General features: G+C 48.9%; 2 protein-coding genes and 1 long non-coding RNA gene across 8 annotated transcripts in view; 2 read left to right on the top strand and 1 right to left on the bottom strand.

Annotated features, from left to right (window-relative positions):
* Nucleotides 1–2,716, top strand: part of Esyt2 (extended synaptotagmin 2) — a 77,087-nt gene extending 74,371 nt beyond the window's left edge. For all 4 annotated transcript variants that reach the window (XM_058577553.1, XM_046438744.2, XM_058577347.1 and 1 more), the window contains one exon: nucleotides 19–2,716. In XM_058577553.1, the coding sequence (XP_058433536.1) occupies nucleotides 19–78 (60 nt within the window). In that variant the 3' untranslated portion in view covers nucleotides 79–2,716. The remainder of the gene's footprint in view (nucleotides 1–18) is intronic.
* A 9,985-nt stretch (nucleotides 2,717–12,701) lies between these two features.
* LOC124087086 (uncharacterized) lies at nucleotides 12,702–16,648 on the bottom strand. The gene is made up of 2 exons (XR_009226497.1): nucleotides 14,113–16,648; nucleotides 12,702–13,355 (listed from the first exon to the last, which is right to left on the bottom strand). It is a non-coding gene; the product is annotated as an uncharacterized LOC124087086 (long non-coding RNA).
* Nucleotides 16,649–17,093: 445 nt separating this feature from the next.
* Ncapg2 (non-SMC condensin II complex subunit G2) overlaps nucleotides 17,094–25,047 on the top strand; it is a 68,564-nt gene continuing 60,610 nt past the window's right edge. For 2 of the 3 annotated variants that reach the window (XM_058577012.1, XM_058576576.1), the window contains exons 1-3: nucleotides 17,094–17,585; nucleotides 18,541–19,954; nucleotides 20,222–20,338. In XM_058577012.1, the coding sequence (XP_058432995.1) occupies nucleotides 20,261–20,338 (78 nt within the window). In that variant the 5' untranslated portion in view covers nucleotides 17,094–17,585; nucleotides 18,541–19,954; nucleotides 20,222–20,260. The remainder of the gene's footprint in view (nucleotides 17,586–18,540; nucleotides 19,955–20,221; nucleotides 20,339–25,047) is intronic. The other variant, XM_046433571.2, reaches the window with a different exon arrangement.

Below are 25,047 nucleotides of genomic sequence, written 5' to 3'. Positions count from 1 at the left end.
GCCCTCTGTGCTCCCCAGGTACGACCTCACCGAGGATGGCGTGAGACCACAGCTGGTTACGTAGCCACACGGACATGAGGGCGACCTGGGACCTGCTGCCTCTGTCCAATCGCACCTTCCTGCAGACGTACCAATGCTATTTTTATAATTTCATGTACTTAGTTATGCCTACCTTGATGATTTTATAAAACTGTTGACATTTTAGGCAAATGTGGCCAATATGGTCGTTAAATGTGCTCGTTTCCTTCTGTGCTTCGCCTGGCCTGCCACGAGCAGCAGGGCTGGCGTTGCTGCCCAGGGAGCGCTGACCCTCTGTGCCACGCCTTGTTCGTCCACCTCTGAGGTGCCCTATGCCGTGTAAATAGACTCTATTTTTTATAATCTTTACATGTTGGCTTGGATTCAGAAGAAAGTGGATCAAGGAAATACATATTTTCTTCTAAAACTTGTTAAATTCTTGTGACAAATAATCATTTTCATCTTTGCAGCAGAAAGTTCACAGTGACCTATTTTGTGGTGTTTCTTTTTAAAAAGAAAATTTAGAAAGATTATCAAGTATCTTTATTATAAATGATGATTATCCATTATAAATGATAAAAGAAAGTATTCAGAATATTAATGTTTTCATAAATACAAAGATGTACTATTGAGAAGTCAAGAGAAGGGCTTGTAAGGAGAAGTGCTGTGTGCCTGACTGACAGAAAAAGTGGAGAGAGCTGTGGCGGTCCACAAACGTCTGTTTTAATTGCTTATTGCAGCTGGTTCATGCAGCAGTGCAAAGATGGACACCTGAGGCTTTCCTGAAAGTGAGGCTTCCCATGTGTGTCATGGTCCCCAGATCGTGATGGAGGCTGGTTGTCAGGTTCCCAGCCTACGACGGCAGGAGCGAATGCCGCCATCAGGTTGTGAGGGACATTGGTTCAGGTGGGGAGCTGTTGCTAAAGCCTGATGACTGGCCTGTTCACTTGAAGCAGAGCCCAACTTTGCCACTCTGCCAGAACACAGGGCCCCACAGTTCCCAGGGAGCTCTCCCACTGCCAGCACTGAGGCCGTGAGGCCCAGCGCTACCTGGGGCTCCTCCCTTTATGCCATTGCTGACCTGAGTAATGGGGTGTTGTCATGCAGTCCTTATTGGGGCTTTCTTTCTGTTTAGATTAGCAGAGCACGTTGGTAGACTTTCGTGTTCCCAAGCCTGGTCCCAGGCGAGGCTGTGGTGGTGTGAGTCATGCAGGCCTGCCAAGGGTGCACTGTGCAGAACGGCTGCTCATCTGTCCCAGGCGGCAGGACGAGAGGGGAGAGGGCTGCCCGGGCTGTGGGAACACGCAGAGCTCCTCATGCCAGTGGAAGAGAGCGTGCAGTGTGCTTCCTGGGCTGGCCACCTGCCGGGAGCTCACTCCACCAGACGTCCCAAAGTGCCTGTGGCTGACGCCGACTGTTGCTGCTCCTCCTGTCCACCACATGAGTTTCTTTCCGTTTGTGGCTCACATTCTTCTCCACGGTGAATTTGTAGTGGAGTCTGTAGCTTCGGCTCACGTTGCCTTTCACCGTAGGACCAGTACAGTCTCGCTGCCTCCTGTCTGCTGGCACTTTCCCCTGAAGCCTGTCAGTCACTCCAGTTCTTACCAGGACTGTCCTGGGAAGAAGTTAATGTGTCACACACACGTGACCTATATGTACACAGAACATTTAATTGTATTTTAGTAGCCAGAGAGCAGTAAAATCTTATTAATATCTAGTTGTTTCTTGGTATTTAGGTGGTTTTTTTTTTGAAGATTTTTTTTCAATTGTTGAAAAATTAGGTCTACTGAAGGCTTCTGTTCCACTGTGTGAAGGGGAAGATGCATCAGAATTTTCACCAACGTCCTACACATCTGGGCTTTGCACTTTTAATTGCTTCACTTAATAGAATAAAATGCTTTATTTAAGCAGCTAGGCAAAATGAATGCAGTGAAGGGCAGAGAGCCTGCAGGAGGCCAGGTGGGCAGCAGGACACGCTGCCCTCTGCTGCCGTGAGTGGGGAGAGCTGTTACCCAGGGTTTGGGTATGAGGTCCCCACCAGCAGGTCCTGAGACCTCTGGGAAGTCCCTCAGTTCTCTTTAAAAGGAAGGAAGGGGCTGGGCTATAGTGCAGAGCTCACCTAGCATGTGGGTTCCGTGCCCAGCGCAGGAGAAGGGCAAGGGAAGACCTCAGGCAGTGTGTGTCTCCCTGACAGCTCTGTCGCAGCACGTGGGGAAGGCGGGCTCCACACTCGGGGTCTGACCGGGGAGGCACCTGGGTTGTCCTCAGAATGTTAGCTTTGGGTCTCTAACAATTGATCTGACTACGGAAAGCCAAACAAATGGAGGAGAATTAACTCAGATGAAGTTTGAAGTGCAGTTCCGTTGGCTTGTGCCCGTGGGTTGCCCATGCCCTGCCTTAAAGTGGGAAGGTGTTGTTGACAAGTGCCAGCCTGAAACAGGAGCGCCTTGGAGATGGTTCACACAGTTTATGTCTGCACTCTGAGGAGAGGTCAGTCCTCCCAGACCTGAAGGCCAGTGCTCCTAGACTGGGCAGCTGTGTGTTCATTCTGTGGTTGCTGCAGAACTCTGCGCCAGCCGGATGGTCTGCCCTGCTGGAGGGTGGGGAGGGCCTGCCAAACCACAGGAAGTCCTTTTTGCTTAACCAACTTCACATGAGAGTGCATGTATTTATTCAATAAAGCTTTTACAGTATCTCACTTGTGACTTGTTTTTCCTTTGTCTTTTGAAATGACATTGTTACTGTGGTACCAAATAACTTGGAAAGTCAGTCCCGACACAGTGTGCGTTCACTTCCCCGTGGATTTGATTTTCAGATCACTGGGTATTGTTCCTCCTATTCCCGTCTAGTTTGATTGCCCTCTGCCCAGTTTATCAGACTCAGTTTGGAAAGCAGCTCTTCTGAAGGGCAGTCACGAGCAGGAAAAGCAGACCCTGAGTGTACTTTCTAACCAGAGCACCAAGCGGTCAGGAGACAGAAGCCGCTAAGGGTGTTTGAGTGCTCTTGGGAGTGCTGGGGTGTCTGTGCTGACCACAGAACTGGACGGCCCGAGGGGTGCTTGGTCGTCTTCTCTTCGCGTCTCAGAATGTAAGTTGCCTTCTTTACTCACTGCTCATCTGCCGTCTTGATTGTGCCTTTCTCTCTCTCTTCCTCTCTTCCTGTGTTGCGGGCATCAGACCCAGAGCCTTAGATGTGCCAGACAGGGGCTCAGCCACCGAGCCATATGCTCAACGCCGTCTTCGTCACACTCAGACCGTCCTTCTGAGCTCAAGGCCAGTTCGTCCACCTGCCTCGTGGCATCCGTCTGCCTGGGTGCCAGAGCTGGAGAGCTGGACAGCACCTGTCACTGCTCTCTCCTGTGGCAGATGTCTAGTCCTTGAACCCCAGCTTTAGAGTGTGTCCACTTCAACTGCTGTCCCCAGCCCAAACCCAGCCCTTCCTCTTGACAACTCCTGGGTTCAGCCTTTTCCCCTCCTCTCCCCCTCCCCTTGCCACCAACCGTCAGAGGGATCTTTCAAAAACCCTCCACTCTGCTGTTCTCCATGGCTCTTAACAATAACAACCCAGAGCACTACAGGGCTCGTGGGGCCCTGCCACCTTCCCAGCCAGTTCCCTGGGCGGTCCCTCCCCTGAGTTCACCTGCCTCCACCGCCAGGCACGCTCCTTGAATGAGACTGGCCTGGCTGGCTTCCACTGCCCTTCAGCCCCCAGCTTAAGGACAGTTTGTGGTTCCCCCAGGATGCCTGATTATCGCCATTCACTTCTCAAGCTGGCTTCCTGTTGCAAACTCGGTTGCCTTCATCGTACAGTCACACCTTAGGTTTACTGAAGATTCTCCTGCCGGGTTGGTAAACTCCCAAGGGCAGGGATCACTTGAGTGTTATTGAAATCTTTTCCTCATGGCCATTCTTGGCACACAGTCAGTGCACCAGATATCTGTTGAATAAATGGTGTACACAGTTTGGCAGACCGTACATGACATTCATTTGTCTTAACAAGTTTTGATTCAAAGAAAGATAGAAACCTATTGACAGTCTTCAGTAAAGATGAAAGAAATGTACTGATAAGCATAGTACTACTGTTGAAACCACAAGCCCCCAACCTAATTCTCTGAGGAACAGCTGAGGCAAAAAAGTGGAAGATAGCCAGGAAGTCTGTCTGCCTGCGTGCGTGCGTGTGTGTTTGTTTTCTGAACTCTTGGGTAGTTCAATTTAAAAATGAATAGATTATCTTTAAATTTTTGTTGTGAGGGAGAGTCGTTTTCAGATACAAGATTGTCTGCCTGAAAAACCCAAGAAAATAATCTGAAAACTCTTGGATTTAACAATAATAAGAGGTCAGTGAAGAAATATACAAACAAGTCTGTGGGTCTTACATGCTGCCATTAAAGGCTACTGGAAAGTATCATGGAAAAAGCTGCACATCAGTGAGAACCAGCAGCCACCGAAGGAGGGAGGAATGGATCTATTGCTCTCCAGAAAGTCCCATCTCCAAAGAATCTTTACTATGTAAACTGTCTGGGTCCTGGGAAAACTCTCTCCAGAGTGTTTGTCAAAAACAGTAGCTTTGGGGGCTGGGGACATAGCTCAGTTGGTGCTTGCCTCATGTCCACAAGGCCCTGGTTCAGTCCCCAGCACCACCCAAAACACAACAAACAGTGACTATGTATAATCATAATCCACCAATTAAAAAAAAAAAAAAAACCCCTCAGTGGCAATTAACACTGCAGCTGCCTGAGTCCAGAGACCATTGGGACCAACAAGAGACTGATCGACACTTTAAAGGAAAACCTAGGGGGCCCAGAACGCTGGTGTTCCTGGGATGCAGAAAGACACTGCACAGGGCCTTGTGCATCCTGGGAAAGACCTTTGTCGGGCTCTGCGGCAGGAAGGGAGAGCCCAGGCAGAGCCCTGGAGAGCCTGCTGGAACAGGCACACCCAGCACACAGCCCCAGCAAAGCACAGGAGACCAACAGTGCCAAGTGTTCAAAGTCCCCATCCACTTCCCAGCCAACCAAATGAACTAGCCAGGCAGAGACTGCTGTGTTCTCTGCAGTCTAGAGCACCAAGAAAGCATAGAGCAGAGAGACAAGGGACCTTATTACAGCATTATCATACCCTATTATTTCAAACATCCAGTTTCCAACCAAAGAACCACGAGACCTGCGAAGAAATAGTAAAACACAGACAGCCACGAGGGGAGACAGTCAGGAGGGACTCTCCTAAGGAAGTCCAGATGTTGGACTTGAGCAGAACACTAAATCAACTGTGTCATCAAAGGGATCCAGGGTGCTTCCCCAGCACCACATAAAAATAAATAAAATAAAGGTATTGTGTCCATCTACAACTAGCAAAAAAATTTTAAAGGTGGTGGGGGGGCTGGGGTTGTGGCTCAGTGGTAGAGTGCTGGCCTAGCGTGCCTGAGGCACTGGGTTCGATCCCCAGCACCACATAAAAATAAAGAAAAGGCACTGAGTCCATCTACATCTAAAAAAATATATATTAAAAAAAAAATGAATCCAGGGTGCTGTGCTGAAGAACTAGAAGGGTGGTCAGAATGATGCCTCACAAAGCAATGTCAACAAAGGAGGGCACAAAAGGAGAGCTCCTGGGGTTCAGATACAGTAAGTAGAACATGAATTTCAGTGGAGCTTAACAGACACTGAGAAGAACCAGTCCACGAGATAATGTGTCTGAGGAGCACAAAGGCACGGCCTGCAGAGGAAAGAGCAGGCACCCACTCCCAGTGGGAGTCCGAGGAGGGAGCCAGGAGAGCAGCACCAGGAGAAATACTTCAGGAACACTGAGCAAAAGGTTGAAATAAAAAATCCAGATAAAAAAGATTACAAAAAAATCACCCCAAAAAAGTTTAAGATAGAAAAAAGGAAAAAATAGAAATAATGAACAAAACCACATTGGATGGAAAACTTTACCCATTAAGAAAACTCAAGGAGCTCTAAGTAGGATAGACTTTAGAAAGAGCCTTGTCTGGGCACACCTCATCAAGCTATGAGAGAAGGCGCCTACCGGCCCTGAGGACGAGAAGGCTGGTTCCAGGTCGGTCGCCATGGGTCCCACAAGGAGCAGAGTCAAGGTGGACGTCTCACCAACAGCAAGATGAAGGCACTGTCAGACGGATGGGTTGGTGACTGCCTTCGTGGTTGTGGTGGTGATGGAACCAGGACCTGGTGCTGCAGGAAAGTGCTCTACCTCTGAGCTACTCTCCCAGCCTCTTTTTATTTTATTTTTTTTAAAAATCATTTTGAGGCAGCCTTGCTAAGTTGCCCAGGCTGGCCTGGAACTTTCAATCCTCCTGTCTCAGCCTCCCAAGTAGCTGGGATTATAAGCATGCACCACCATACCAGGCCAGATTTTTTTTTTTTTATAAAAATAATTTATTGCTGGCCAGCATGCCCTATAAGAAATACTGAAGGGTGACTATCACTTCATTGTCTTTGCATGTGTTTATGGTCTTGAAGCACTCTCCATGGTGTCTGCTGCAGTCTGGAGGGTGGGGGGCGGGGTCCAGTGTTATAAAGCATGACATGCAGAGTTGACCACCCACGTCCAAACCTCAAGGCTGCCGCGTGAGACCCGGAGCAGGCCGTCGTTCTCTGCCCCTCCAGGTGCCTGTCAGTAAAGTGGGATAGCTGTCCTGCTTATCCAAAAGGAAGTGCCCAGGGCAGAAGGAGACCCTACCCGGGCTGGCAGCCAGCCTGGGCCCCCATCAGGCGTGAGGACCGGCAGCCTCGGCCTCACCCACCAGCGGTGCTGTTCTTTCCTTTGTGCTCCGTTCCCCTTCCCCACAGCGACCCTCTGCCTTCCCTGCCCCTGGCCACATGTCCAAGAACCAGACCCTCTCCTGCCCAGCCCCTGAGGTCAGAGCTGTCACCTGGTTCCTCCGTGGTGGCTCCATCTGCACAGTGCACCATGCAGCGAGCTAGTGCTCTTGGTGGCTCTTCCACTCATCCCAGCACTAATCTCCTGCCTTCATTGTCCCACCCCACGGGAAGCTGGGGACACCAGCACTCCAGGTCCCTGCCTGTGCCCTGACCCTCCAGGGGGAGCTCTATCCAGTGTCTGGATCCCATTCTCAGCTTTGTGGAAGTGGACTCAGTGGCTCTTGCTCCCTCTGGCTTCTGCGCGGACGTCATGTTTGTGAGGGGCAGGCGGTGTCTTAACAAGGTGAGACTGAAGTCTGGGGTGCAGTGATTGGGACCAACCCCAGACGCCCTAAGACCAGCCTGTGGCACAGTGTCCACCCATCCCTATGCCACACCCATACCAGCGCACCCCATCCTCTGCCCAGGACACCAGGCCGGCAGGAAAGACTTCTGCCCAGAGGCCTGCCTCCTCCCCCAGAATTAACCTCCTCCCCAGCAGCTCCCCTGAGGACCCACAGGCCAGGCCGCAGTGCCAGGGCTGACCCTAGGCAGGTGCTCAGCTCCCGCCATCCTGCAGTGCAGGACGGCCACGTTCAGAGTCTCCCGAGAACTGTGACCACACTCGCACACACTCGATACACAACATGCAGCATACAATATATACAACACACTACGATACTCACACAACACACAGTACACAAGTCATATCCAGTACACAGATGCCACACTAGCAGACACAGCACAGCACACAGTGTGCAACACACACAACACAGAAATACATACAACACACGCTCAAAAGAACAGGCATAATGCCACACCTGCCAGCACACACTTGGTACAGCACAACACTCCACATTACACAATATGCACATAACACAGAATGTAGAACACACAAAACACAAGTCACACATAGCACATGTACTACACCACATACATGGACAACACACACTAGATACACAAAATGCTGCCCAGGGCTCCCCTCACGTGGCAGTGTTTGAAACATGTACCTGCTGCATACCAGGCAGTGAGCACGGCAGTGAGGAGGCCTGTCCTCCAGGTCAGGTACACACGTGCTCTGGGGTGTGTGCAAGTGTGTACTTGTGTAGGAGTGTACATGCAAACATGCACGGGTGTGCGTAGGTGTGTGCACATCTGGTACGTGTGACATTTGTGAGCGGGCATGGGGGTGTTTGGCTCTTCAAGACAGTTGTCCCCAGGGCAGGCATCTGTCCTGGGCGCAGTGAGGCAGAACCCGGGAGATGCGGTCCCAGGTGGGGTCTCTGAAACAGCTTGGTGGGACAGTGATCATCTCTCTTGGGAATCTGGTGGGGCCAGGGCGTCAGTGTGCCTCGCCTTGTGCCTGTGGAGTAGGGAGATTCTGAACACCCGTTCTTTTTAAATTTTTGAATTTTTAAAATTTGTGCTGTCCAATGTTTATCAAATGGATCTTGAAGAGAATTATCAATTTTGTCAGTTTTTGAATTTTCTGGGAATATCTCCTAGGTACTGAATGTTCCCACTGTAGGTGCAGCTGCAGATGCTTCTTGATAACGTTCCATTTCCCCTTTTCTAGCTGCAAAGCCACATATTAGCTTTGTAAGGAATTCTCTATTTTATTAATGGTTGTCCTGTTTGTCATATTCAACTCCATTCTTACCTTCCTTTCTATCGACTTTAGATCTGTTTTTCCTCTTGTACCTCTTGAGTTGAACAACAAACTTATTTGCCATCTTTCTTTTAAAAAATTAGATGTACTTAATTTTTTAGAAAATTTTTAGTTGTATGTAGACACAATGCCATTTATTTATTTCTTTGTCTGTTTGTTTATTTATTGTGGTGCTGAGGATAGAACCCAGTGCCTCACGCGTGCTAGGCAAGGGCTCTACCATGGAGCCACAACCCCAGCCCCAAGGCTGTAATGTAACCCTACATATTGCTTTAGCTGCATCTCCCAATTGTGACACATTCTTTGATTGCGATCTGGATTCACACATTGTCACTAACCTTGCAGCTGTGTTCCGTGAGTTGCTCGGGACCTGTCTGCCCCTGCCTCCTCAGGGCTGGCCAGTTGGTAGGAAAGCGGGAGCCTTTGTTGTGACTTGATCCTGGTCAGCTTTCGTCATCTGTGTGCATTTAGTGACCACCCACATCTCTCCTTGTTGGGGGCAGGATTTCTCACATGTGAGTATAAACCATGTCAAACGTGATTTTGGAGCAGTTCTCAGCTGTTGGCAAAACTGAGGACAAGGAGCAGACATCGCCTGCATCCTGGTCCCACACACGCACAGCCTCCATAGCCAGCATCTACTGCGAGAACACCTTCTGGCTGAAGGAGCCAGCACCCACATCGACACATCCCATCAGAGGCCATGCTTGTGTTGGGCGGCCTGGGAGGCAGGTTCTGCACACAGCCTGGTGCCAAGCAGCACCACTGTACTAGAACCCTCTGTGCTCCCCCGTTCTTGTCCTCCGTCCCTGGCCACACTGGGCTTTGCCGTCAGATGGTATGCATGCTTCCAGACTGGATTCTGTGACCTACCAATGTGCATTCACATTCCCTCTGTCTTTTCCTAGCTTATTAGCCCATTTCTTTTTAGTGCTGAATGACATTCACTCACTGAAAGGTCTCCTGGTAGCTTCCAAGTTTGGGCAATATGAATAAAGCTGCTGTAAACATTTGTGGGCCTGTGGTTGTGTGAACATGAATTTTCAGCTCCTTTGGGTAAATATCAAGGAAAGTGACTGCTGGATTGTATAGTAAGGGTATGACTTTTTTTCTTTTGTTTGTTTGCAGTGCTGGGGATTGAACCCAGGGCCTTGTACATGCTAAGCCAGTGCTCTACCACTGAGCTGAGTCCCCAACCCTATTTGTGTTTTATTTTGAGACAAACAGGCTAGGCTGCCACTGGCCTTGACTGTGGGTTCCTCTTGCCTTGGCCTGCTGATCTCGGGTCACAAGTGTGTATGCACCATTTTGCATTCCCATAGCAACAGTCAGTAGTTCCCGCTGCTGCACAGCCTCACCAGCAGCAGGTATGGTCAGGGCTTGATTGGGCCTTTCTGAGAGGTGTACAGTGGTGTTGTTTTAATTTGTTTTTCCTCAATGACATGATGCAGAACACCGTTGCACATGCTGTTTGTTATCTGTGTCTCTTTTTCATGAGGTGTCTATGAAGTGTCTGTTAAGGTCTTTAGCCTGTTGTTCATCAGGCTGGTCTTGCTTTCTTTTAGTTGAGTTGGGAGTTGTGTGTGTTTTGGGTAACAGCCCTGCAATCAGATGAGCTTTTTCTTTTCTTTTTTTTTTTTAATTAGGTGGATAAAATATATTTTATTTTTATGTGTTGCTGAGGATCAAACCCAGTGCCTCACAGGTGCTAGGCGAGTGCTCTGCCTCTGAGCCACACCTCAGCCCTCAGATGAGCTTTTTGCAAATATTTCCTCCTAGTTCTCAGGCCAGGCCTGCCCTGAGTGGGCCCGTGAGGTGCAGAACAGCAGCTCTCGGGCTGTGCATAATCCTTAGTTATTCCATTCTGTAGAATTGTAGTTGGTCATGAACTACTTACTCTATGCTGAATACCTGAGCCAAAGTATAATGACTCTGTATGTTATTTGTACAAGTAAACAGCCACCATCTGCCCAGTAAAACCAGAAGGCACAACGTGATAGAATCAGGAGCACATGGACACGTGGCCACCTTTTGGCCATCCCACCAGCATTTCCTAGGCTTGCTCATGTACTCAGGAAGGAGAAAGATAAGGGGAAGAGGGCAGGAGAACAAAACAAGCCTAGCACACATAAAAAGGGCAGAACACCTCACCTCTTGGGTACCAGCTATGGCCCCCTTCTCCCTCATGGAGAAGTCTGTGTTACCCTTTTTAAATAAGCCCTGCTTCATATGCTTTCCTCGGTGTGCTTCTCTAACGTTCAGACTTCAACATGTGAGGGAGCAGAACTGGTCAACGATAACCAGATAACCAGCGGTATCATATTTGGAGGTTCCACAGAGATCTACACCGAGGTAAGCTCCTCTCCCCACACCCCACATCTGTTTGAGGTGCATCTTTCTGTCTCCTTCATTTTGGCGGAATGATGGGCACCTGTTGGCTACTTAAATGCAGTTAGTGCAGCCACCACTCTTCAAGACTCAGGTGAAAGGTTTCCCGGCCTAGAAGCTCTCAATCACCCGTTCAATACAGAGCAGGCATGTTGGGTTCTGCCGAAGCCACTTCCTACTCTTCTGTCCAGGCCTGGAGAGCAATTGGCGTGAGTACACAGTATCCTAGTCCCTATCTGCCTTGGATGTGTGGAGGTGGAGGAAGGAGTATGGAACCACTGTGGAATTTCCAGCCTGAGCTACACTCAGGCAAAAATCCTAAGGTTCTTTCTTTTGAACCCCCTCCCGACCCCACTAAGGGGTATCTAGGGTAATTGATAGATGAATGGCATTGAGAGAAAGCCCCATTACATTTGCCTCCTGTGGGCCACGCAACACCCACCCCTGCATCCATTCCCTCCTGAATGCTCTCCTTCCTTAGCAGATCAGAAACACCAGCAATTCAGATTGTAGGACTGAGAGAAAGACATGGGATGATTAGTAAGAAAACATCCAGTTCCCTCTGTTCACTTAGTCAGTCTTCAGCAGCCAGTTTAAAATCTCCCATTACTGTTTCTGGGCTCAGATGTACTTAATGTATTTTAAAAAAAAATGCGACGTGAGGGAGGCATTCTATTTTAACCAACCCTCCACTCAGCTCCTCTGGAAAGGGGTGTCTGTTATACGCCAACAACCAATAGATGATCCCTTTAGTCTACAGGACGGCAAGAGACACAACAGCTTAAGACATATACAATTATTTTCTTTTTTTCATGGGTTTTTCGTAATTAGGAGTTATAGTGACAGGGAGGAAAGCAGTAATGCCCTTAAGTCTGAATCCTCCCAGGGTCTCTGGCACAGGCAAACTGGGACCCTAGCACTTTCCCAAAGGAGGCCGGAAATAACTTTGGCAAAGCCAGGTGATGAGAGACAGGTTTTCTGGACTATAATGAAGCTCAAGTTTAGGGAGATGTCCCTAATATATTGGATAAATAGTTTTCTCTGATGAAGCAGAAAACTTGAATTTTCCGTCACTCATTTGGGAGCTTCTCTCTCAAATCAGTGTGTAGATTGACCACTAGTCGACATACTGGGAAATTACAGATGATCAGGAAAGTGCCTTGTTTTCATGTGTTGTCAGGCCTAACCTCAATCTCTACCATGAGAGAAGGCCTTATGGAATCACCTACTGAGGAAGAGAAATCAAGGGGGCCCCCAACGTAAAACAGATAAGAACAAATTCAGGGAGATTTTTGGAGGATCTAAATAAATACATTGGGATGTTTCAGAATTTATGCCAGGTGTTTGACTTCCCCTGGAAAGATATTATGTTATTACTTAGCTAAACTTTAGCCTCCAATAAGAAGGAGGCCACCCTAAAGCAAGCAGCTAAGAAATTTGGGGATGGACCTACATCTTGTTGTGAGGATGGCCTTAGGCCTGAGCCTAAGCAACTCCATTTTTAAAACTCCAGTTTGAAGCCTGCAGTCCTACCAGGCACACCTAAGGAGCCCTCCAGTATGGCCTGAGACACAAGTCACTTCTCCCCACCCTGACAAGCTCAGAGTGAAGCCTCTGGCAGGCTGTCCTCACCCCATAAGAGGGAGAGGTGACCAGACCAGATGTTTTAACCCCAGGGTAAATGATGTCACTGAGCGATCAGTAGGGGTTAGGGTGGGGTGAATTTGAACATTAGAGATGCACGCCTAGGCAAGCAATATGAAGTAGGGTTTATTTAAAAAGGGGTAACATAGACTTCTCCCGGTGTTCTGCCCTCTTTATATGTCCTAGATTTCCTTTCTTCTCCTGCCCTCTTCCCCTTATCTTTCTCCTTTCTGAGTATGTGAGTAAGCCTAGGAAATGCTGGTGGGATGCCCAAAAGGTGTGAAACAGGTGGGCTGAGTGGGAAGGGCAGGATGGAGCAGTCAAGGACAACCTTATAGCTTAATTAACAACCTTATAGCTTCCTGCAGGGAGGGGCAACTTCTGGGACATGTTACCTTGGCAACAGTTTGGAACAGGGGGAAGTTCCTGATAAGGGTGGAGGAAGGGCTCTGAAGGAATTAACATCTCAATCCTTCAGGGGACAGTCTCCAACTTCCCAGACTCACTCAAAATTGGCTTCTGTGATCTGACCTGACTCGATTTACCCATCTATACTGACTGCCTGTCTAATTCTGGCTACACCCCCACCCGATTTTAGGAGCTCCTTACTACCCTAAGGAAAAGGCACAATGGCTGTTCTGGCTTCTTCAAGCTGGAAGGGGGCAGTGTGGGCAAGCAGTTCCCTTTTAGAAGTCAGGTCGGATTGAAGTCTGATTGGGGAAGAACAGCGGTAAAGCCATCTGGAGATGAGTGCTTCTATGAGAGAAACAGAAAACATGAGTACTGAATAAATGGTGCAGCATCTGGAACATGTCAGTGTACACCATGAAGATAATAGAACAAGGTTGCAGAGGACAAAGCCTTCATTTGGGAATATAAATCTTCAACATGTGAGGAAGCTGAATTCATCACCGATAACCGGCAGAATCAATATTAGAAATTCATATTAGAATGGGATGAAAGATTCAGCAGCTGCCTGCCTATCAGGTGACCTGCAGGTGTTCAGTGAATGGCAGCCCCTAAATGGCAGCCATGAATTTATTGCCATTCAGCAAATTCTAACATTGTGGAGAGAGAAGTGTTTAGTCTGTGTTGATGGCACAACTGGCTCTTGAAGGCCCAGCTAGGTCTGCTCTTTAAAGAACTCATTGATTTTAGTGGGGACTCAGGGCCAACACCTCCTGTCTGGAGTCTGCTGGAACATGGTGACTCTCACAAAGCCTTTCTCTGGCTGAGGCAGGCGTGTGGCAGGAGCAGCCCCAGACACAGCCCCTGTTGCTGCAAAGGTCTTGCACACTGTGGTCACTTGCTCAGGCAGCTGCCCCATCCCTGCCCACTCCCCGCTGTGATTCAAATCCCCAGTGTGGCACATCTGGGGGTCTCCTTCTCTCCTCTGGCTCGCCATGCCTTGCTACATCAACTTCCTAGTAGTCCACCCATCATTCTATACTACTTGTTTAAGTGATATTTTTGATGTATTGAGTTACATAATACCCAGCTGCATTTTGCTCACATTGTTTCTCTGGGCAGGACTGGCTCCTCTGGTGGCAGTGCCGCTTCAGTCTCATCAAGACCTTTAGGCTCCAGTGCCGAAAACAAAACCCTGCCCAGACACTTAGGGCATGAGAAAGTGTGGCCCAGGAGTGGGGTGTCCTCACAGGGCAGGTAAAGCAGGTGGCTGCTTGCAGTGCACATGGTGTGAGGCTTTAGGAACTGGGGAGGAGTGCAGAAGCAGGAGGGTGGAGCAGGAGAGGAGGTGGGCTGGGAGGACATGCTCTGGAGGGGGGCAGGCTGGCTTCTGGGGCTCCCTCTCTACTTCCTGGGATGGAAGCAGAAAGCCTGGGAAGACAGGCCTTGCCTGAGACGCTGACCCATGCTGCAGCAATGGCTGCACTCGCCTGTAACTACAGCAAATGGGGGCTGTGGTCTGCTGGGCAGCAGGCTCCCCTCCACCGACAGGAGTGGAGGGGGATCTGAAAAGATGCACCATCTTGTCTTAGTGTTTTGTGCTACAATTCCTGACTCTGTAATTTGTTCATTATTAAAATAAAATGGGGGGGAAGCGTGGGGATGGACCTCACTGGTGCTCCGCCACTGAGCTATATCCCCGATCCTTTTTATTTTGAGACAGGGCTTAAGTGGTTGAAACTGGTTGGCCTCAAACTTGTGATCCTCCTTCTTCAGCCTCCCAAGTAATTTGGATTACAGAAATGCACCACCACACCAAGCTGAGACTGAGTGATTTACGAAAAACTAAAATTTATTTCTTCCCCTTCTGGGGCTGAGAAGTGCAAGCTCAAGGCAGAAGCAGGCTCCCTGTCTGGTAAGGGTCCCACTTGCAAGAGGATACTTCTCCTCACATGGCAGAGGGCAAAATGGCAAAGGGGCAGACTCCCTGCAGACCTCTTATAAGGGTACCTTATCCTGCCCAGTAGGGAGGTGCCCTCCAGGCCTGGTCACCTTTCATAGGCCTCTCTTCCCAGCAATGTCACATTGCAACACAGATTCCTAGAGGGGACACACTCAAACCTGTGTTAGTGTTTTAGTCAGCTTTTTCGCTGCTGTGACTAAAGGACCCAACCAGAACAACTGTAAAAGAGGAAAGGTTTACTTGGGGGCTTACAATTTCTGAGGTCTTCGTTCATAAAAGGCCAGATCCATTCCTCAGTGTTCTAGGTGAGGCTGAACACCATGGTAGAAGAGCGTGACAGAGGGAATCATCTCACATGATGATCAAAAAGCAGAGAGAGACTCCACTGGTCAGACACAAATATACACGCCAAGCCACACCCCAATTCCCACCTCCTCCAGCCACACCCTACTACTTCAGTTACCACTCAGTTAATCCCTATCAGAGGATTAAATCACTGATTGGGTTAAGACTCTTTCAACCAATCATTTCTCCTCTGAATGTTGTTCTTGCACTGTCTAACATGTGAACTTTTGGGGGATACCTCACATCCAAACCTAACAGTCAGCTTTGCTCTCTGTGACCAAAATACCTAACAAGAACAATTTAGAAGGAGAAGTTTATCTGCGCTAATGGTTTCAGAGGTTCAGTCTATGGTCAGCCAACTCCACAGCTCTGGGCCCAAGGTGAGACAGAACATCACGGCAGAAGGGTGTGGGGAAGGAAAGCAGCTTAGGACAGGCAACAAGGAAGCAGAGGGACAAGATATATAATCCCCAAGGCACATCCCCTAGTGACCCACTTCCTCTAGCCATGCCCACCTGCGCTAGTTAACACCAGGTTAGGCCATTCAAATGATTACTCTATCACTTGGATTAACCCACTGATCAGGTTACAGCTCTCATAATCTAATCATTTCACCTTTGAGCATTCCTGCATTGCCAGTTTTTTTTTTTTTTTTTTTTGGGGGGGGGACCACAACCAAACCCTAAAAATCCATAGCAATGTGCTATTTTTCAATGGTTCATATTCTCCCAGATCTTTTTTTTTTTGGACAAGGTTAACTGTAATTTGGCTGACTGGCTTGACAGTGAGGTCTGCATTCAACAAGTGGGTTATTTAGAACATTTCCTATAAATTTAGTGATTTCAATCTGTAGTTGTACAAGGTCTGACAAAAACATTCAGACCCAGTAGACAGTTTTTAATTTTAAAAAACTGTATTGGCAAATATGCCTTCAAACGAAGAGCAACAGACATCACAAATGTACCTGGGTAGTGGTTTTTTGGTAAATTTCCTAGAAAAAGGAAAAGGGAATGGCCCCAAGTGCCTGGGTAAAACATCTGGGAAGCCCAGTGGTTTCTAAGGCTCTACTTTCAACAAAAGTTGGAAAAACCAATCAAGTTTTTAGCTGACAAAAACTAAATAAAATATTGGGCAAAGAATTTACAGACATCATAGAGCCTCTTGGGGGTATGGGCTTCCTAATGCACCTGTGGGTCCCCTTTGCACTTGCTCAGCCATAATTTCCCCTTCCTCCCCTCCTCACTCATCCTCTTCCTTTTCATCCTCCCTGCTCCCACTCTTCTCCCTCGTTCCTCCCTTTCTCCCCGGTTCTTCCTCCTTCCTTTTCCTCCCTCTCCCTGCCCCTCCCTCCTCTTCCCGCCCCCATTTCTCCAACTCCTCCCCTCCCCCAATCCTCCCACGCCTCTTCCGGCCCTCCCTCCTCCCTCTTCCGGCCCCTCCGCGTCTCAACTCCTCCCCTCCCCCAATCCTCCCACCCCTCTTCCCGCCCCTCTCCTCTCCAACTCCTCCCCTCCCTCAATCCTCCCACGCCTCTTCCGGCCCCTCCCTCATCCCTCTTCCGGCCCCTGTCCTCTCCAACTCCTCCCCTCCCCCAATCCTCCCACGCCTCTTCCCGCCCCTCCCTCCTCCCTCTTCCGGCCCCTCTCCTCTCCAACTCCTCCCCTCCCTCAATCCTCCCACGCCTCTTCCCGCCCCTCCCTCCTCCCTCTTCCGGCCCCTGTCCTCTCCAACTCCTCCCCTCCCTCAATCCTCCCACCCCTCTTCCCGCCCCTCTCCTCTCCAACTCCTCCCCTCCCTCAATCCTCCCACGCCTCTTCCCGCCTTTCCCCCCTCCACTTACCGCCCCTCCCCCAACTCCTTTCTTCCCTTCCTGCCCCTTCTCTTCTCCAACTCCTCCTCCCTTCTCCTACACCCCGCTTTTCCTCCTCTTCCTTCCCTTCTTGCCCCCATCCGCCTCCTCCACGTCCTCCGACGAGGAGGCGGCAGGACACGTACCAGCGCGGTGACGTCAGCGCACGCACAGGCCGCGGAGACCGGCCGGCTGCGCCCTATGGCCTCGAGACCCAGACCGGGCTCGGCGGCCCGAGGCCACGCCCAGGAGGCGGGGCCAGAGAGCCTAAGCGCCCGGAAGTGTGGGTGGTACCAGGGGCCTCCGCCACAGCTCTCGCGAGAGCACCCATAGATGACGCGCAGGAGGGCGGGCGCGCTAGGGCGCCGGCGGGTGTGTTTGAATCTGGTCCGAGCGCGGGAAACGGCGGGTCTGGGGCGAGGTGAGCACCGGGCGAGTAGCCGAGTGGGTCCACGGCCCGGCACCGGGCGGGCGGGCGGGCAGGCAGCGCCACGCTGGCGGGTTGCCTCAGCCCTCTGCCCGGGGCCGCGATTGGCACTTGGGGTGTGGGGACGGACGGGCCGCGGGCGAGTAGCCTCGGAGACCCCGACCGCGCCGGGAAGCGGAACCGGCCCTGGACCCGAGCCTGACCAGACGGGACCCAGCCCAGGACCGGGGACTGACTCCGACGGGACCCCAGCCCTGGACCCAGGACTGACCAGAGAAACCCCACCCTGTATTCAGGACTGACTCAGGACCCCAGCCCCGGGCCAGAGACTGACTCGGAAGGACCCCAGCCCTGGACCCAGGACTGACCAGAGAAACCCCACCCTGGACCCAGGACTTAATCGAATAGCACCCCAGCCCTGGACAGGGGACTGAGTCAGGACCCCAGCCCTGAGCTGGGGACTGACTCCGGGAGGACCCTTGCCCTAAGGGGGCTGACTCAGACAGGACCCCAGCCCTGGACAGGGGGCTGTCTCGGGCAGAATCCCAGCCCTAGACCCAAGACTGACCAGAGAAATCCCACCCTGGACTCAGGACTGACTCAGGTAGCACCCCAGCCCTGGACAGGAGACTGTCTGGGACAGGATCCCAGCCCTCGACAGAGGACTAACCAGAGAAGCCTCACCCTAGACCCAGGACTGACTCAGGCCCAGCCCTGGCCTGGGGACTGACTAGAGGTATCCCAGCCCTGGACCCAGGACTGACTCAGATGAGATACTCGCCCTGGACCCAGGACTGACCAGAGAAACCCCACCCTGGAACCAGGACTGACTCAGGACCCCAGCCCTGGACTGGGGACCAACTAGAGGTACCCCAGCCTGGGCCCGAGACTGACTCAGGCAGGACCCCAGCCCTGGACAAGGGGACTGACTAGAGATACTTTACTCTAGGACTAGGGCTGAGCCATACAGCATCCCAGCATTGGACCTGGGACTGACGAGAGACCCTGGGCTTGCTGAATCAGGCAGGACTCCAGCCTTGAAGCCAGGACTGACCAGAGAGTCCCTACACTAGACCCAGGACTCACTCAGGACACTGAACTGATCCAGACAGGACTCTGGACCTGGAATGATCTAGGGAAGATCTGTCCCTGAACCTGGGACTGACCTAGCAAGGACCCAGCTCTGGATCTGGGTCTGACTCAAATAGGACCCTGCCCTGGAACTGGAAAAAGTGACAAGAAGCAGGTCAAAGGGGAGGGTCTCAGATCTGCCTGTCTGGGGCATGCGACTCCATGTGCTCACTGCGTCTTATTGTCTAGGTTTCTGAAGCGGTGAACGGTGCTGACCATTATCATTCTTCACGCTTGTTGCTGGGCAGTCTCTGTTCCCTCTTCAGCGTCTTGGTCTGTAGCAGTTTTTGCCCATTGTTCAGCCACTTGAGTTGAGGGATTAGATACTGTATGTAGGTTTACATATGTGGGGACTCATCAGACTGAGGCTGCATTCTACTTTTGTTTGTTCACTTTAGAAATTAAAACCTAGGGCAGGGTTGTGGCTCAGCGGTAGAGCGCTCACCTAGCATGGGCGAGGCCCTGGGTTCAATCTCCAGCACCACACAAAAATAGATAAATAAAGATATTGTGTTCAACTACAAACAAAAAAAGAGATGACATTAAAAACTAGGATTGTATGTTAAGATGACTTCCTATCCTCAAAAGTATCACCAGTGATTTTCATATTGCTCTATTTATAGCAATGCAAGTTATGTTTTAAATTTTTATGGCTTTTTTTATTAGAGCATTATAGTTGTACATAGTATTTGGGTTCATTTTGACAAAACAATACATACCAGCAATTTGATTTACATCCCCATTTTCCCTCTTTCCCTTGCCTCCTCTTTTTCCCATTCTCTCCTCTTTTACTGATCTTCCTGTCATTCCTAAAGTGAGGGGTTCTGTTGCAAATATGTCCCATCATTTGCTATTACTTCATCTTTAGGTGACATATTTAGAGTAGGGCGTGGCTAGCAGTGGTGTAAATGTAAATAGGATTCATTGGGAAGGAGGGTGCAGGGAGTCCCCTGAGCTCTAATCACAGGGGCAGGGAGGAGGGCACTGAGGTTGGGCATGCCTAATGCACCTCTAAACAAGTTTCCAGGTGTCCCCAGAGCCACCTGGTCCTCACTTGGAATAACAAGCTCATGCTGAATAATAAGAGACTGTAGGTAGGATCCTCCTGTTGGGAAAATGACCCTTTAGAAAGGAAGAATCTTCAGAATTCATCATTGGGGACCAACCTGTTCTGCTGTTGAGTTAACTCAGATCTACCTGAGCTGGCTTCTCAACACTAAAAGGGGTAGGAGGTGAGCTTCTTTGGGCCATTTGAATTTGTTCTTTCCTTAGTTGATAACTTCATGAACAACTGATAATGACATTATTGATATTATGTTGATAATATCAGAGAAGAAAACATTTTTCAGATTATTATGCATTTTGTATTCTTAGAAACTATCTACCATAGTTGGTACAGGAATTTCTCAAAGTTCTTGGATATTTAATACCAAGTTAAATCTTATAGGAAAAGATACATTTGCAAATGTAAGTTCTGGTATGCTTTTGTTTTCCATTAGGGTTACAAAACAAATGCCATTTGAACAGTTTCATCCGTCATGGAAAAGCGTGAGACGTTTGTACAAGCAGTGTCTAAGGAGCTGGTTGGGAAGTTTTTGCAGTTTGTTCAACTTGACGTAAGTGGTTTGACTTTATTGTGATGTTAAGTGTTAATATAAAGTCCCAAAATTATTATGTCCCTAAATGAGATACATTTATATCATCCTTAGGAAACAACCACTATTTTAAATAAGATAGCAAATTTTTTAGATTCAAAAGGCCTGTTGATGGCTGAGCTAAGTGAAGAAGATAAACAGGAGTTAACCAGTTAAAGGACCAGTCGAACGGAGGGATCCCCTAGGACTGGAGAAGGCAGTTTGAACCTGGAGAGGTTCTGCAGGGCCAGAGTGCAGGTGTAAGGAGTGGAAGGGAAGGGGAGGCCCTCTTGGCTTTGGCAATAGACGTTTGTGTGTTTGTGTTAGGAGTGCAACACGTGTATTTAAAGTCCAAAAGACTGTTGTTGCAAACAGCATGCCCCAGTGTTCCTAAAACCACAGTCAGCTGAACTGATGATACATGTTAACATCAATTTAAATCAAAAGGTAAAAGTGGCACTTGGGAGCACATCAGTGGCTTCCTGATGACAGGTGTTCCAAGGCGCCTTTCCTCCAGTGGCCCCTGTTGCCATGAGCTTGGCAGCCAGTGGCATCTCAGTGGACTTCTGAATTGTGCCTCATACTAACGAAGTGTTAGTTTTAGTTTATAATTAACCGGCTTTATTAACAATGAGTACCTGTGTAGCTCATAGTTAAAAAAATAAAAGTGGTATATGTAAGGTTATGTGTTGCTTGGTTTCATCAAATTCAGTGTTGAAATTCCATTTTGTGTAACAAGGACAATTTCCCATATTCAATCTGATAAGAATTAAAGAAGACTTTCCAGGCACAGTGGCACATTCCTTAATCCCAGAGACTTGGGAGGCTGAGATAGAATTGCAAGTTCAAGGCTAGCCTCAGCAACTTAGTGGGACCCCGTCTTGAGATAAAAAATAAAAAAACAGGGTTGGGTATGTAGCTCAGTGGCAGAGCACCCATGGGTTCAATTCCCAGTGCAAAAAAAGAAAGGTAGTATTGACATAAGTCAGTTTGGGGTGACCTCTCCAAGGACAGTTAGTTCTGCTGTGTGTTTACACGTGCGTTGCTGACAATCATTGCATTCTGCAAAATTGGTATGGCACATGCCTATAATCCCAGCAGCTTGGGAGGCTGAGGCAGGAGGATCACAAGTTCAAAGCCAGTCTCGGGGCTGGGGTTATGCCTCAGCGGTAGAGCGCTTGCCTAACACATGTGAGGCACTGGGTTCAATTGTCAGCACCACGTAAAGATAAATAAAGGAATTGTATCCATCTACAACTAAAAAAAAAAAAAAAAAAAGCCAGCCTCAGCAACAGTGAGGCCCTAAGCAATTCAGTGAGGCCCTGTCTAAATAAAATACAAAATAGGGCTGGGGATGTGGCTCAGTGGTCAGATGCCCCTGAGGTTAATTCCTGGTACCTCTCCCCCACAATACTGGAACCTACTAAAATGGCAGTTTTATGCATGTTAAGTCACTAAGAAACACATAAGTACTACACTGTGACATTTTACCTTAACAAATATTGGAATTTATAAGTGGAAGTGGGTGCCTATGCTTGCATGACATACCTGCCCCTCCTGTGTGCGGGAAGAGAACAAGAGAGAAACAAAGACACTGCTAGCCTGAGGGACAATCAGCGTGGCCAGGGGATGGGGTGGTGAAGTGGAGGGACCTGTGAGTGAATGGGGTACTTATGCTGAGAGGCAGATGGGATGGACTTGGCTGCCAGGTGCCCAAGGCGTGTGTGTTTTGCGTGATCCTGGTGGCTCCACTGAGCAAGGTACACTTTTCTGCATTTACCAGGTGTTTCTTGCTCATAAAATTTCTCACATTTTTTCTCAAATAGTTCCCTAACACATAGATAGCATTGGAATAAATTTCCAAACATGTGTTATGGAAAACTGACTGTTCCCTGTGTTTTGTCCTCTTTGGAGACTCTCTGACAGGGAGGATACAGCACTGAGGAGTCTTTTTTTTTTTATTTTTGATACAGCAAATTGAACCTAGGGATGCTCTACCACTGAACTACATACCCAACCCTGTTTATCTCGAGACAGGGTCTTAAAAGTGCTCCAGGCTGGCCTCAAACTTGGCAATTCTCCTGTCTCAGCCTTCCAAGTAGCTATGATTACAGGTGTATGCCACCAGATTGGTGGGGATTCAGTCCTTCAACAGAGTTGTCAAGTGCTTCTGTGTGCCAGGCACTGCTCTGAGAGTTGGAGCTATGGTGCATGCAAAGCAGAGGTTCTGCCTGAATGGAGTTGATATTTCAGTTGCAGAAGGAGAGAAGCTAAGTATGTAAATTTACAAAGCAGGGAAGGGCAGGAGGGCTTGGTGGTTAGAGAAGGCCTCTAGGAGGTGACATCTGACAGAGGTCTGAAGGGACCCTAGAGATTTGTAGTAATGGAGAGGTAGGGCACACTTGGGAAGGAGGAAGGCACAGGGTGAATATGGAACTGTAGCCAGGTTAGGTCCTATAGAACCTTGTAAGTGGGAAAAGGGCCGCTTCCTCTGGAGCACCCATACAGAGGGGGATAGGTAAGGAGAGGGTATCAGTGTAGGGTGCCAGGGCTCGCCTAGTGAGGACTGGAAAGTAGCTTTGGGTATTGTGGACCTTGGTAGGAATGATTGGTGGAGCTGTGAGGGGGGCCTTAACTCATGAGGTTCAGATTCAGATGCACCTTCACACAAGTAGTGAAGGTGATGAGGCTCACAAGAAAGACAAAGCTCCTGCGCATGGACCTTGTCACAGGTGGAGCCGGGAGCATGTTGCCCAGGGACACAGGTTGACCCTTCCCTACAGGATCAGGAGGGAGGAAGGCCCCTGTTTCCTCCATTCTCTTTCCTCTTAAAAAACTGCAAAGTTGAAGAGATGTGGCAAGAATGGTTCCAAGCACACTGAGACCTCCCAGTGGCTGCACTGCCACCTGTCCTCAGCCTTGTGTTCACACATGGTTTGAAAACACTGAGTCAGTTGTAGACCTCCTTACCCCCAAATTTAAGTGTATATATTTTTAAAGTATTCCATTTTATAACCACATTAAGATCCTCAAGCTGGGTGCAGTGGGGCACACCTGTAATTTCAGCTGCTAAGGAGGCGGAGGCAAGAGGATCACAAGTTCAAGGCCAGCCTCAGCAACTTTGTGAGCCCCTGTCAAAATAAAATAACAGTGCTAGGGGCTAGCTTAGTGGAAGAACCCTTGCCTAGCATACATGAAGCCCTGGGTTCTATCTTCAGCACCACAAATACACACAGAAAAGAATCTTCAAAATCCGAAATTTAACACTCCAGTAATACCTTTTTGTGCAGTACATATTCATATTTCCACTATTGTCTTAGTAGTGTCCTTCTCTGCAGTCCTTCCTGAACCAGGCCCAGTCCAGAGTCATGTGTTTCCTTTAGCTGTCACGCTCTTTGGGTATCTCTCCACCTTCCTGTTCTTTCCATAGCACTGAGGGTTTAAGAGTGCCTCTCTGTGGCTTTTGAGAAAACCCTTCCCTCTGTCTGTCTGATGTCTGAGCAGATCCAGTTTCTGCACCATTTCAGCAGCACTGTCAGAACCAGAGCATGCATCAGTCCAGTGTGGGTTGCTGGTGTCCATTAGTCTGCACTGGGGCTGCTGTTTTCCCTTCTTAAGCATCAGCAGTCTTTGGGGAGATGTTGGCGCTACAGATGACCTGCTTCTCAGAAGACTTCTACCTGCTCATTTCTGCAACCTTTGAAAACCTTGCTGAGTCTTTGTGATAATGGTGGTAAAGTTGTGCATGTTCCATTACTGTTCACCGGCACTCTGCAGCGTGCCATTGCTACTAATGTAAGGTTTGTTATTGTTTGTTATTAAGTTGGTATAAGTAATAGTACACTGTTGGTTCTGACTTGGTAGGCAATGTCACCATATTGGTCCTCAGATTGTCCCAGAGTGGCTGCAGTAAGTCCCTTTAACTGGACTCTGTAGTTCTTTCTTTTTTCATGGTTCTGGGGGTTGAACTTGGAGCCTCACACATGTTGGATAACTGCTCTACCCCTGAGCTACATGCCTAGCCCTTTAAAAAATTTTTATTTTGAGACAGGATCTTGCTAAGTTGCCTTGACTAGCCTTGAATTTGCCAGTCCTCTTGTATCAGCCTCCCAGGTTGCTGCAGTGATAGATCTGTGCCCGCCTCAATTCTGTATCTTTTTGACAATGATCTATCTATGTTTGCGCTATTGAAGAATAGAGTGAGAGGAAATGGGTCCAGGGGATAGTTGGGGAAATCTGAAAGGGTCCCATTGGCTAAAGGAGAGATCACTGTCTAAGGAGGAGTAGAAGATGATTTTGAGGGTCCACATGGGGTTGGCCATCAGAAACTGAAAGTAGAATCATTCTGCATGAGGTTGTTATTGTTTAGCATTCTTTTATGACCTAATTATAGGTCTGGAGTTGGTGAACATTTGAGGGGAAGGTTTTGCTAAGTGGGTGAAATTTAAACTCTAAAGATTAGATCCTAGGAAAGAACAAGAGGAAGAATTCACTCCATTCTAATTGATAGTACCTATACTTTTCTCCTTTTAGGCTTCTGAAGACTGTGACTACGCTTTTTTTTTTTAATTTTTTTTTAGTTGTAGATGGACACAATATCTTTTATTTTTATTTATTTGTATGTGGTGCTGAGGATCGAACCCAGGGCCTCAGGCATGTGAGACAAGCGCTCTACCACTGAGCCACAACCT

Source organism: Marmota monax, unplaced genomic scaffold (genome assembly GCF_021218885.2).
Source record: "Marmota monax isolate L192 unplaced genomic scaffold, Marmota_monax_Labrador192_F-V1.1 WCK01_AAM20220418_F8-fsc00275, whole genome shotgun sequence".
NCBI lineage: Eukaryota > Metazoa > Chordata > Mammalia > Rodentia > Sciuridae > Marmota > Marmota monax.
The sequence above is the reverse complement of the archived record's forward strand: the minus strand, read 5'-3'. Positions and strand labels throughout refer to the sequence as shown.